The following is a 14330-nucleotide window of genomic DNA, read 5'->3' on the forward strand; positions in this document are numbered from 1 at the left end:
GTAAGGCAAGAGAGTGTATTTTTCTTGGGTATCCTCATAACCAAAAGGGTTACAAACTTTATGATTTAAAAATCAACAAGACATTTGTTAGTAGAGATGTCATTTTTAAAGAACAGGAGTTTCCTTTTCAAAAAGACAAGCAACAGCAGGACTTGCAGATTACAACCACAGACTTGGTTAATCCTGCAACCTCAACTGTTATATTGCCAGTTCAAGACACTCCTGTTGTCACTAGCAGTCCCATTGTATCATCTATTCCTGATGCTACATCAGATCCACCAGGGTATGAGGATCAGTCTGCTGAGCATCAAGTCAGAAGGTCTACCAGGCCTCGACAGTTGAGTAGATGGTTGCAGGGATACCAATGTAAAATACCTGGTCAACAGGCTACTGCTGGTTCTGTTCAGACTACAGCAATGGAAGCTGAGGTGTTGAAGATAGTTGAAGATTATCCCTCAGAATACATTCCATCTTTGTTTCATGTACTACAAGAGCCTGAGCCATATACGTTCAAGCAAGCCCAAAAGGATCCTAGATGGGTATAAGCCATGAACAAAGAAGTTACTGCTTTAGAAGAGAATAAGACCTGGGATATTGTTGCTTTACCAGTTGGGCATAAGGCTATTGGGTCAAAATGGGTTTACAAGATAAAATACAAGCCTGATGGGTCTGTTGAGAGGTTCAAGGCTAGGTTAGTGGCTAAGGGTTTCAATCAAGTGAAGGATAAATACTATAAGCACACTTTTTCACCTGTGGCCAAATTTACCACAGTAAGAACACTTCTAGCAGTTACAGCAGCTAATAATTGGCCCTTGTTTCAGTTGGATATAAACAATGCCTTTTTTCATGGGTTTCTTGATGATGAGGTTTACATGAAACCACCTGATGGTTATGAGATAGGATCAGGGTTAGTTTGTGATACGAGTGGGCTGTGGGTCAATGAAGGAACGAGTTCATTGAAAGTCGGAAATCAGTTTAATCATTCTCGAGAATAATTAAATGTATTTCGAGCTTTCATTGAACGTGTGAGCTTCATTGGATGGTACGAAAATATTGCTCGTAAAATACAAACGATCTTCAGTTCGGTTTTCGTAATTACGGCTTCATTAGTGGGTGCGTAGTAATGGGGATGGGTTGGTAATGGCCAGACGTTCAGATTATTTTATTTTGGTTAATAAAAGGGTTAATACCCTATTTAGTTATTAGGTTTATTTGGTAATTTATTTAGTAGTAGTAATTACCTAGTTTTAATATCCTTAATTAGCTAGTTGATTGCTAGCTTTTCAGTTGCTTGTAACGCCTTAATTTCTTTGGCTATTTATAGCCATTATTTGCTAAGAAAATCACTAGAAAATGAATTAACAAGAAATCAGAATATTGTTTCAATTGTATCGTTTTAATAACGTTCGATTGTACTTTGAATTGACGCGTTCGATTCACCCTTGTTATTGTTTGACGTGTTTTCAAACTTTAACCCGATTCGTATTCAATAGGTCTTGAATACAATCACCCATTATCAAGCTATAGGTCTAGTTTGATAAATATCCGGTTACTCTTTATTATTTCCGCATTTATTTCGCATCATTTTATGATACGAGTGGGCTGTGGGTCAATGAAGGAACGAGTTCATTGAAAGTCGGAAATCAGTTTAATCATTCTCGAGAATAATTAAACTGATTTCCGACTTTCAATGAACTCGTTCCTTCATTGACCCACAGCCCACTCGTATCAGTTTGAGTTGAAGAAATCTTTATATGGCCTGAAACAAGCTTCCAGGCAGTGGAATAAAGAGTTGACAAAATTTCTACAGAGTCTTGGGTATGTGCAGTCAAGGCAGGACTATTCTATGTTCACAAAAAAAGATACTGTGGCAAATTCTTTTACAGTAGCTTTAGTATATGTAGATGATGTCTTGCTGACTGGCACATCTATTGATGAGATCACTACAGTCAATAATGCTCTTCATAAGGCTTTTTCAATCAAGGATTTAGGAGAGGCTAGGTACTTTTTGGGGTTAGAGATTTCTAGGTCTTCATCTGGTCTGATGATTAACCAGAGAAAGTACATTATGGATATATTGCAAGACCTTCATATGGAGGATTGTACACCTGTTAAGTTTCCACTACAGCAAGTACTGAAGTTGTCCACTGACCAAGGTGTTTTATTGGACAACCCAGAGCAATACAAGAGGTTGATAGGCAGATTGCTTTATTTAAATATGTCCAGGCCAGACCTATCTTATAGTATACAGCATCTTAGCCAGTTTGTCAGCCAGCCTAGATTGCCACACATGCAGGCAGCTTTGCATGTTGTCAAGTATTTGAGGGGCACCATCAATGCAGGCCTCTTTTATGCAGCTCAACCCAGTTTACAGCTCACAGCATATAGTGATGCTAACTGGGGACAATGTGCTTTCTCCTGTAGGTCTTTAAGTGGATACTGCATGTTGTTAGGTCAGTCTTTGGTGTCTTGGAAGACAAAGAAGCAGGTCACAGTCAGCAAGAGTTCAGCAGAATCTGAGTATAGGAGTCTCTCTTATGCAACATCAGAGTTAGTTTGGTTAAATGCTTTATTGACAGATCTGGGAATTGATGTCAACCAGCCAATCAATCTGTTTTGTGATAACAAGGCTGCTATACACATCTCAGAAAATCCTGTTTTTCACGAAAGAACCAAGTATCTGAGTATTGACTGTCACTTTGTTAGGGACAAACAAGAGCAAGGTTTTCTGATCACCAGGCATATCAGAACAAGCTTGCAGTTGGCTGACATAATGACCAAGTCATTGAGTGCTGCTCAGCATGTTTTCCTTTCCTCTAAGCTTGGACTGTTGTTTCAACCAGTCTAGCTTAAGTGGGGTATATTGGATAAATAGAGTTAGTTAGATTGTAGTTGCTAACTAACTAAGGTTAAGTTAACTAACCACCATCTAGAGTCGGTTAGAAGTTGTTATGCAGGTTGTTATAAATACTAACAACCTCTTTCATTGTAAGATCATAAGTTTTAATCAATAATATCCAGATTACAAATTCTCTCAAATTACTCTCATTTACAGTATATGATTAAATACTAAATACTCTATTATCTTAGTTCTATTCTTCATCTTCTTCATTATACAAGCTTCATCTTCGTCTTCCTTGTCCTGATCATCCTGGGTTTCTAATCAAATCCAATAAGTAGTTTTAAGGGACCACTTCAGCCATCGAGATAATGTTTATAAAATATTTTGTAATGTAAATGGATTATTGATTCGATCTGTAACCGGGGGAGTGATAATTAAACCCCTTTACTTTGATGAATAGTGAAATTTAGCCCCTTAAGTTTTAATTGGAGTAATTGATCCCCTTAACTTTTCCGAAATGTGAAATTAAACCCTTTTGTATTTACCGGCCAATATCTCACCGGAATTTCATTTTATCGTCAATATCTCATTTACATATATAACCATTTTCTCCCTAAAAAGTAAAAATACATGACATACTCCGTAATTATGCTTTGTATTTCACCAATATTAATGAATTGTAGTACATCAATTCTATTCTTCAAAGTTCTAGTTTTTGGCAGTGTGCCAATCTCCTGATCTACAATTTATTCATCTGCTTCTATTATGCGTCTGTTCTTTTAAGATTAATAAAACTTGGGTAAATTAAGAACAATTATTCTCCTGGCAAGCTTTGATGTATACATCAATAACAAACAAATAAATCGATAATGACTTCTTGTTAATCAATTTTTGGATTTTCACCATTTCCTTCTTGCCCAGTATAATAATAGTTATGTTGATGTGATTTGAACAAAATTAAATGGAAGTTGTAACTTACAAGGTAAAATTTCATTAGGTAGTAAAGATTGATCAATGAATTGGTTGAGAAACAAATACGGAGTAATTGATATGTATTGGCAAGCATGGAGATAGATGATGATGAAATTAGGAGAAATGAAAATCCGGTGAGATATTGGTCGAAAAAATACAAAAGGGCTTAATTTCACATTTTGGGAAAGGTAAGGGGATCAATTACTCCAACTAAAATTTAAGAGAGTAAATTTTACAATGCACCAAAGTAAAGGGGTGTAATTACCACTCCTCCCGTTCCGTAACATAAGTGTTCAATTAGAATAGCTATAACAAGTATGGTATAAAGTCTGAAAATGCTTAGGTTTGGCCTGATGTGGTTGTTTCTCATCTCATTCCTTAATTATGAGGTTACTCTTTCAATCCTTGCCTATTACCTTTTTTTTAGAGCACCACAATGAGGGAATTGTTGGAAAATATTGTGATTTAAGAATTTATTAATGGGTTTTAATATTTGAGCAAATATATTAAATATGGTTTATTAAGGTATTTATCCTCCATTTATTTCAATGGTCAATATTTTATATGAAGGTGGTCAATTACATTTATGTTGGTGGCAAATGGTGATTGTTATCCAAGCTTACGTTTTGTATAACTGAGGTAATAACATTGGTTTTAAATGTTTTTTGTGGACGTTATCATTATTAATATTGACCACCATTAATACGTTATCATTATTAATATTGACCACCATTAATGGTAGCTTGGTACTTTAATTGCATTGATCATACGTACTCTATCAAGCAATATATATAAGGTTGATGCATTGCTTTTGGTGGTGTATGCAAGTAGACGAATACAAAGAATAAGAACATCTTATTACTATCATTATTATAATATTCATAAAAGTTATTTTTATCTTATAATATTATTATTGAGCATCGAGCGATCGTCGGTTCGGGGGCTTCTCTTGCTGCTACCGAAGGAGTCTAACGGGTTGTCGTATCTTGGGAGAGGAACGCACTATTTGGTAACCAGTGCAGTGGAGGCGTTATCTCTCTTAGGAAAGCGCCTAGCGCGATTCGGCCCAGGCTACATCTTTCTTCTCTACTCTATTTTATATTATTATTCTTTTATTTATGCCTTTTATATTATTGTATATTGTTGTAATATTATTTACGGTAATATAATGCTCAACTTTTTCTATCAAGCTAAGAGAGATAAACCGCGTTACCGTAAATGATATTACAAAGTTTATAGTAGATTAAATGTCATAACATAGAATAGCATGTTATTCGTTGTCAATGTGTTTGCTAAAAAATAATGATGTTTTCATTAGGCCACTAGCTTAATATGTTTTAAAAAAAAAAAAAAAATATATCGCTCCACTTTTTCTAAGAATTTTACATTTCATCATTACTTTGCATATACGTAGAATTCGTGATAATTATGCAAAGTTGATTGTTTGTTTAGTTTGGTTTTAACGTTTAAATTGGGTTGCTCTTATATGGTTCCATTATCTATCCACTATTAAAGCTATAAGTGTGTAATATTCTGTATGTTTTTTTTTTTTTTTAAAGTGACATGAAATTTGTGTAATGTCCAGGTTAGAAATGTTTTGGTGAATTAATCTACTGTTGTTTATACGAACAAATGTTTTGTCCCGGCTTGTTTGTGATTGATTATTTTGTTTTTTTGTTCATAACATACGTTTCAAATTGGATATAAAGTGTGTCATTAAGTATTATGTTCGTAAGTGATTTCTTTAGTAAGATTCATTGATGAGTAGTTGATTAATTTTAAATTATTATGGATTTACGGTTTGGATTATATGATGGACTTGATAAATGTGGGGGTTGTTTACGACCTACAAGTTTCTATGGTCCATGATTTTAGTGGTTAGCAGATTAATTTGGGAGCATATATTCATGTTTGTAAGAAAATATAATTTTTCTTTTTTTTTTTTTTTTTTTTTTTTTTTTTTTTGGTGATGAGAATTATATTATGGAGTATTTATGTTTGTCAAATAGATGATATACTTAACAAACTTGATGACTATTCACATATTTCTTTTTATGTCCGTTTGGAAGTACGGAGTATATGTTTACAAGTAGAGTTGTTGTTAAGCTAAATTTTGGTATGGTTATTGTTGACAATGGTGCTTATATTTGCGGTTTCCCCAAGGTAATTTATTTGCTAGCATTGCTGATTTCAAGAGAAGTATTTGTAAGGATTCGACATTAACTTATTTGGTTCTTACTTAATTTGTTGCTAGATATTTATTCTTAATATGTGTGTGAGATGTTGAATTTGATTAAGGAGATTGTAACATTTGCATTAATATTTGATGTTATCATCATAGTTGTTTTGGCTACACTTCACGTGTGCATTTAGAAATTTGCTATAAGAGTTTTGGGTTAGCGTGTGTGTTTTTTTGTTACTATTAAAGTAGTGACATATATTCATGGGATTTTATCACATGTATGTACTAGTTTAAATATGGTGAAGGCATGCATAGAATTTGGGACATAAATTATTTATCGAATGTTTATTATATATCTCGCTAACTGTATTTTTCCTTCTTTACTTCGAAGGTTTATTGAAGCGAGTTGGATATTTAATCTTGATGCGATCAAAGGCTTCATATGGCTATTTATTTTATATTGTGGAGGTGCAGTATTATGGAGATATGATGCGGACTATTATTATTATTTTGGATATTACGAGCATGGAAGTGAAATTGTCAAAGAGTTATTACGACGTTTTTCATAAGCCAATATTGTCCGAGCCTATGCATTTGAAATGCTTATATTGTCTGAGCACATATATACCTCATATTCCGTTATTATTTGTTGATGGAGTTTTAGCTAAAAGCTAAAAAGGAAAAGCGTGATGAGAAAGTGAGAAATTTGATATTTGAGATGTGGTCTTTGAGACACGTGTTTTTCCATCATGATGGTGATCTTATTTGAATATTCAGAAAGTGATATCACGGATCCATTTATGAGAAAGCTGGCCAGCAAGTACGTACTTGAATTATGAGATTTGAATCGTCGAGGGGAATGAGACTTATTAACCATGTGGTAGCCATCGCAGTGGAAACCCGTCTTCAAAGATTGGAGATCCCATGAAAGAAGTTCAACGGGTAATAACGAAGCTGTGGGTGGGCTAATTAAGGAGAGCACCATTTGTTTGGCGGATATTTTATTTATTTTGATCCGCGTCTCATTCCTATGGCGAAGTGTGATATTTGTGTTTTATGAGGTGCTCTCATTGATTTTGGTTGTGACGGTTTGAGGTTGACCATTTGTAACACCCGCGAATTTTCCATTTTGACAATTATAATTTAATTAACCGTTCTATTGTCTTATTTATATTTTAAATTATTTAATTTGATTAATTTCATTATTAAACATGATTTTTATAAATATTATATTTTTAAAGCTTAAGTTATGTGAAATAAATATTTTGGTCGGATGATAATGATAATAATAATAATATTTCCCGTCTTGAGTTGTAGTGGGCTTGAGACGTCATTTCTAGTAGAAACCGACTCAATTTGAGTTGTTGGGCTTTTTATAACTTATGGGCCTTTTCTCCTTCTCTTTTCTTTTCATGAAACCCTCACCTAACACCTCACAACTTCATCTCCCTCTTCATTTTTCTGAAATTCATCTTCAACAACCCTCACCATTTTTATACATCTATCTTACAAATCTTCAAAACACCATAATTTGCTCAATTCTTATCCGATTCAAGTGATTTTCGCGTCTATCTCTTCCTCTCATCGCCCTCCTTCTTTCTAGGTAAGAAAAGATCCGACTTTCCTCCATTATTGGCGCTGTCGAGCCATCCTCTATATGGTACCCTTTTTCTAGTTTCGATTTTTAGTCTTATTTTGTGTTTTCTTATGTTTAGGAGAAAGGTTAGTTGGCCCGGAAGTGGATTCTTGCTTGTGAGACGATTACATTAGAGATTAAGAGCAAAAAGGTAACGGTGATGGGTTACTCGACTTTTATGTTAAAATTGTGTGGTTTTTGTAGTTATAATCTCACATGAATGTTAAAAGTTGTATCTCTCATGATTGGTGCTAATTTGGATGTTGAATATCATGCTTGTTTGCAATTCTCACATGTTTGGATGAAATTCTCATGCTACATCTCTTGAATCCGAAATTACCCATTCACATGCTCAAATATGCTGTTTTTCTGAGTTAGAATCATGATAGGATACGTAAACAATTGATGGGAAACGATTTTTGTTGGTTTCAAATGGTTTAGAAGTGTTTTGCATTGAATCCGCGTGTTTGTAGTCCCAGCCGGGTGACCGGCTGGGAGATCCCTGTAAGTTTTGAACATATTTTAGTAAGCCTGTAGTCCCAGCCGGGTGACCGGCGGCCGGTCTACTGACCGGCTGGGAGTACACTGAGGATTTTAGGTGATTTTGAGTTTTGGTGTATTCAGTAGGGTGACTGTGCCGGGTAGGTGACCAGTGGGAGTACATTGAAGGTTTTATGTGTTTTTGGAAAATTGGTTTGTATTCAGTAGGGTGACCTGGGAGTACATTGAAGGTTTTATGTGTTTTTGGAAGTTTGGTGTAGTCCCAGTAGGGTGCCGGCGGCGGTCTCTTGACCATTTGGGAGTGCTTGTAAGTTTTATTTAAATTTTGATTTTGGCTTGTTGTCCCAGCCGGTGGGCCGGCAATAGGTCTCTTGACCAATCGGTGGGAGTCCCTGTGAGCTTCTTTTCACTTGTAACCTCTAATGATCAATGGTTTATGCATGTATCTTCTCCCTTATTGGTATTTGGTTAATATAAGACTTATTGATGTTATGTTCATGCAAACTATTGTTACTCGTACTTGTGATCGGAGTGTGACGTTTTACATTGTGCGACTACTCGACATTCCTTATTTATTTGCCCTCGGACATTGGGTCACGATTAGGTGCCATTGTTTCCGAGTTGGGCTATCTTCCTTCCGCCTCTTCGGACCTTGGGGTACGGCTAGGTACCATTGTTCCGATTGGGGTTACTCGACCTTGGGGCACGGCTAGGTGTCATGGATCGAGTCTTGGATACGATTTGGGATTGTATGTCGAATCGGGTGTCGTCCATCCCGAGAGTCCGGCGATTTAGACTAGGACCGTATTATGATCGTCGTCCTACCAGGAGGTTGGAGTCTAGGGGTTTGTCTTGTTTTGAGTCAAAGCCTTTGTAAATGTCTTACTTGTTACGGTCATTGGTGTGTTCTTATATACGAGAGTGCACGTCTTCTATGATTGTTGTGAGTGTCTTGGTCCTATCGGATACTAGTGGTGAGATGTAAGCCCCTAGTTGCGATATGATCGTCGGGATTGATGTTCCCATCCGTTCTTATGGTGAGATGTAAGCCATAAGTATGAATGTGACATTAGTAGCCACGTCCCGTGCTATGGTTGTTAAGAGGTTTTCAAAGTAATGGCTATTGGTTTCCATCCATGTATTTTCTATTAAATTGATCCGTTGTTTACCTTCTTCATATGATTCGATGTCTAATCTCATATCCATGTTTTGGTTACCTTGAATGCATGTTTAATATAATGCAATATGCCTATCTCATTATGATGATCGTTTATATTCCCTTGTTCATATTATTCAAGTATGATGCATGATCAATATGTTAATTAAGTTCTTGCTTATGTGCAATTTGACATATGGTGGCTGGGAGAACCCTGAGTTACTCCCCACTGACTGTGGCGTTCATGTTTACATGAATGACAGGTTTGTGATGCAGATTATGGGGAAGACGTGTGAGCTAGCGAGAACGTTGACCCTTGGACCTTAGTTATAGGTTGCTTAGACTCACCTATCGTTAGACTTGTGTTTATTCGTGGGATATCTTTTCCCCATCGCACTTGTTTTAAATTGTAAAACTTAATTATCTTTCTTTTCATTTTTGTTTGATCGCTTATGGTGGATTTCGCACTTTAAGCTTTTAAAAAGGTTTTAAAAACCTCGTATTTTCCGCTTTTATTTTGATGCCCTATCGAGGGGTGTCACACCATTGACTCTTAATGAATCCGAAGGCATAATTTTTGCGGGGTGGATGTCACACCTACCCTTGGAGGATTCACCTAGTGAGTGTTCGTAGTGTGGTCGCTACTATGGGACGTGGGCAACTCCCTAGATACACTCATGATACAAGATACCTGCGCATGACCATTAACGCGCACCACTGATAGAACCTGATCGATTGCTCATACCGTGTGTGTGGTGAGTCCAAGCTTGATCTAAGGGACCTAGTTCAAAGTATTTATACTACTATGGTTCTTTCGAGTGCAAGCTCACTTACACTAAGTGTTGGTTCAAACCCGGAAGGTACCTACACCTATTACGCGGTATTGTATGCTCAATATTATTACTTTTATATAAAAAAAAATATTTTATTTTTAGATTATTAAATCTTATTTATTTTTATTTTATTATTTTAAAATGTTTTTCAATTCTTAAATCATGTGGGGGATTGTTGGAAAATATTGTGATTTAAGAATTTATTAATGGGTTTTAATATTTGAGCAAATATATTAAATATGGTTTATTAAGGTATTTATCCTCCATTTATTTCAATGGTCAATATTTTATATGAAGGTGGTCAATTACATTTATGTTGGTGGCAAATGGTGATTGTTATCCAAGCTTACGTTTTGTATAACTGAGGTAATAACATTGGTTTTAAATGTTTTTTGTGGACGTTATCATTATTAATATTGACCACCATTAATACGTTATCATTATTAATATTGACCACCATTAATGGTAGCTTGGTACTTTAATTGCATTGATCATACGTACTCTATCAAGCAATATATATAAGGTTGATGCATTGCTTTTGGTGGTGTATGCAAGTAGACGAATACAAAGAATAAGAACATCTTATTACTATCATTATTATAATATTCATAAAAGTTATTTTTATCTTATAATATTATTATTGAGCATCGAGCGATCGTCGGTTCGGGGGCTTCTCTTGCTGCTACCGAAGGAGTCTAACGGGTTGTCGTATCTTGGGAGAGGAACGCACTATTTGGTAACCAGTGCAGTGGAGGCGTTATCTCTCTTAGGAAAGCGCCTAGCGCGATTCGGCCCAGGCTACATCTTTCTTCTCTACTCTATTTTATATTATTATTCTTTTATTTATGCCTTTTATATTATTGTATATTGTTGTAATATTATTTACGGTAATATAATGCTCAACTTTTTCTATCAGGAATTACTCCCTATATATTATCGACGACTGAGACCCCAATGGTCGTATCATTGGTTTTGTTTTAGGGGACTGGTGTTTCGCAAACCATTAAACAAAAGTAGACCAAAAATAAATATTTGTACAATAAAAAAATGTAAACGCGGAAAACTTATACCAATGGTGGATTTAAGATTTAAGAGTACATGAAAATATAGAATTACATCAAAAGTTAATTAATTAAATAATTTAATTAATTAAACACAAATAATTTAAACTTAATTGAAAATATAAAACATAAAAGCAACATTGGTAATTAGTGAGACCGGTCCGATGATGGAATAATGGAGTACTCCGTATATATAAAGTGTCTATAGTGCTCGTGCTTTAATGATATCAAAGCTCATTTCACTTGGATCAGTTGCCTGCAATTCAACTTGAATTCCCTCAAGTTCTCTCTTGAACCTGTCTTTTGAGCTTGCATACACCATCTTCATCCTCACCTTTGATGTATCTGGTGACCTATTTATGTACCATAAATGTATGTGGGTTAGTCTTGTTTAAGACGGTTTTACACTAATATAGTTGTAAAACGGATTCAAACACAACCCTATTAGTAGATAAAAGTGCTTACTAGTAGATCATATGGGTTAAGTCAGGTCGGGTTTGGTCAAGTCGGTTGACTCGAGTTCAGTCGGAATAATTTTAGGTTTGTTGACTTGAGTCGGACCGGGTTATTTGGATCGGGTCATTTTCGCGTCAATTATTATCAAGTGTGCAACAATATATAAACAATAAACATTCGTGTTGGGTCAATTCAAGCTCGCCCGTTGGGTTGGGTAATTTGGTCGAGTCATTTTTGCAGGTCAATCATTAGTGAATACGTAAATATGATACTCATATACGAGGCTCTTAAATCACGATTAGTCTTGCTTAAAATCATTTTAACTTCGGACTTTTTTTCATAACCTTCTTTTATTTTCCCCTACTTTAAGTGGGCATAAAAGCTGTCTTAAATTAAGACGGTTCTAAACAAGAATCACTTCTTAAACCAAAAGCCGGCCATATAAATACCAACTTCGCGAGTTCAACCAAACGACCACTTATTGAAATGGAAGCGTAATAACGAAGGAAGGAGAAAAACAAACCAGGCAATGAAGAAGATCTTGCTCTTCTGGCAGTTCTCGTCGGTGGTGAAATCAAAGTCGAAAACGGCATAACGGCATTCATCAGCAGGTAAGGAGTTAGTGAAGTCTTCATAACTCTCCTCAGGGGTCCCAATTTTATCAACCACAACTTCTTGCTTTTCTATCTTAAAGGTTATGAACCTGTAGCTCCTTTTCGCTTTTAGCTCCCTAAACTTGACCTTACATTCATCGTCAACAGCCATCCCTGACGCTGCGTTCGCCTAATTACGTCCCCGAATTCGTCAATCATTGTCATTAAGCCATTAATTAAGACAAAATTAATTAATTATGATTATTATGGGCCTATGGGGGTAGGGCACTACTACATTATCGCCATGGGGTTTTGCGACGTGCATGCATGTATGATGCTTATTAATTTTTCTCAACGTGCATGCATGATTCCTGTTAACTACAAAATATATACTCCTAAAATCCCGATCGATAATTTACATTTTATTTTAGTTTTTCCCGATAAAATAAAACAAACGTAAAAACTAAACTATTTACCAGGGATGAGGAGAGGAGTATGTCTCTAAGGAATAGTCAATAACGTCAAATTTTACAATTCAGCAAAACCAATTACATGAAATTAGTGGTGCAATTATCCTAAACAAACAGTCTTACTACACCAAAAAAAAAACATAAAATTAATTAAGCGATAAAATCATCAACGTATTACGTAAACGTTTAGCTCGTTTAGAGCTAAAATTCAATGGTAACTAGTATCATGTAACATCGTTGTACCTTGTAGAGCGTAGAGTGTCCTTTAATTAATTTTCTTTTACGTCTCATTTAATAATAGCAATAATATAATTCCTCTAAAATTATTGTATATCGCAGAATGGCCTCATAAGATAATTTGTGAAAAATCAAATAAAAATGCAAGGAAGGTTACAATGTGGAGGAAAACAAAATGATTTAAATAAAATAGTTACTCGGAGAGCTAAATTTTTGATATTGCCTTCTTTTGATACCATTAATTCAAAATTGATAATTTTTTAATTAATAAATGCAATTCTAAAAATATAACCAAGGTTCTAATAATCGTATTTGTATAACGACGACAATAACAAACAAATATAAATAACTCAAATATCGTAATAGGATCGATTTTTATCAATCGTAGTTGACTTCAACTGACTCAAAAAATTCAACATGATTAAGCTCAATTACATAGAAATGTAATCGTTGAAATCATTTGTGACAACACAAACACAAATGCACGTCTCCTTCAAATCAAAGGGAAACAGCATCCTAATACGTAGGATTTCACAAAACTACCAACATACAACGCCAAAAAAATGACAATTTCAATTTGATCAATAATTTTATTAGGAACGGGTGAATTTAAAAAACGATCAGCATCAATGAACGTATTATTCATCGGGAAACGCGCTCAATTGCAACGAATCGTCGTCATATAATGTAATTCTAGAAAAAAACATGCAAAGCAAGCAACAATGTATCGGTAATTTGTTATGTCTTAATTGATCATCATGGACGATATATGGACGTAAAATGTAAACAAAAGAGAGAAGAAACATACCATTTTGTTATAGTTTAGACGTTTGAAAAATAACGAGATAGAGGACAAATAATTTTTGTACAATGAAGAACAAAGAGGAAAAAAATGGAGAGAGAAGACAAGAAATGAAGGAAAAGAGAGAGAGAGAGATCCTTGAATAAGGGATTTGAATTAGTGGTGAGTTTATGAGTTTGCAGAAAAATGCGGACAATGACTTGGAATTAATTAACCAAATTAATTATGTGTATTTAAAGGACAAAAATCAACTTAATTTGAAGATTAACACAACATAACAACTAATCAACCATTTTCCTCCATTCAATTATAATATATGATGATGGATCATTACTACGTCCAACTATTCTTGTTACCATGTCAAAGTGATTGACACGTCTTACATTATTAATCATCGCAATTAAATGAACCTAACTTTGATGTACTTTGGTAGTACTTCCTCCATTCAACTCCACTCTACCACTTTGCTTTTTCACGTTCGCCAACACATGTTTTACGCGGTAAATATCGTTAACTACGTATTTGCAAAAAACATAAAAGTTAGATATTTTTAATGTACTCGTAAAGACGAATCAAACAAGATCCCACA

At 35.0% G+C, this 14330-nt stretch overlaps 1 protein-coding gene and 1 long non-coding RNA gene across 2 annotated transcripts; one reads left to right on the plus strand and one right to left on the minus strand.

Moving 5' to 3' along the window:
* The first annotated feature begins 7422 nt into the window (after positions 1–7422).
* Positions 7423–9820, plus strand: LOC141622040 (uncharacterized). The gene is made up of 3 exons (XR_012532843.1): positions 7423–7599; positions 7712–7783; positions 9553–9820. It is a non-coding gene; the product is annotated as an uncharacterized LOC141622040 (long non-coding RNA).
* A 1355-nt stretch (positions 9821–11175) lies between these two features.
* Positions 11176–14018, minus strand: LOC141622041 (actin-depolymerizing factor 7-like). The gene is made up of 3 exons (XM_074438115.1): positions 13748–14018; positions 12163–12422; positions 11176–11536 (listed from the first exon to the last, which is right to left on the minus strand). The coding sequence occupies exons 1-3, from the start codon at positions 13748–13750 to the stop codon at positions 11386–11388; spliced, it is 414 nt and encodes a 137-aa protein (XP_074294216.1). The 5' UTR covers positions 13751–14018; the 3' UTR covers positions 11176–11385.
* Positions 14019–14330: the final 312 nt, after the last annotated feature.

The sequence above is a fragment of the Silene latifolia genome, chromosome X, assembly GCF_048544455.1.
Source record: "Silene latifolia isolate original U9 population chromosome X, ASM4854445v1, whole genome shotgun sequence".
Taxonomy (NCBI): domain Eukaryota; kingdom Viridiplantae; phylum Streptophyta; class Magnoliopsida; order Caryophyllales; family Caryophyllaceae; genus Silene; species Silene latifolia.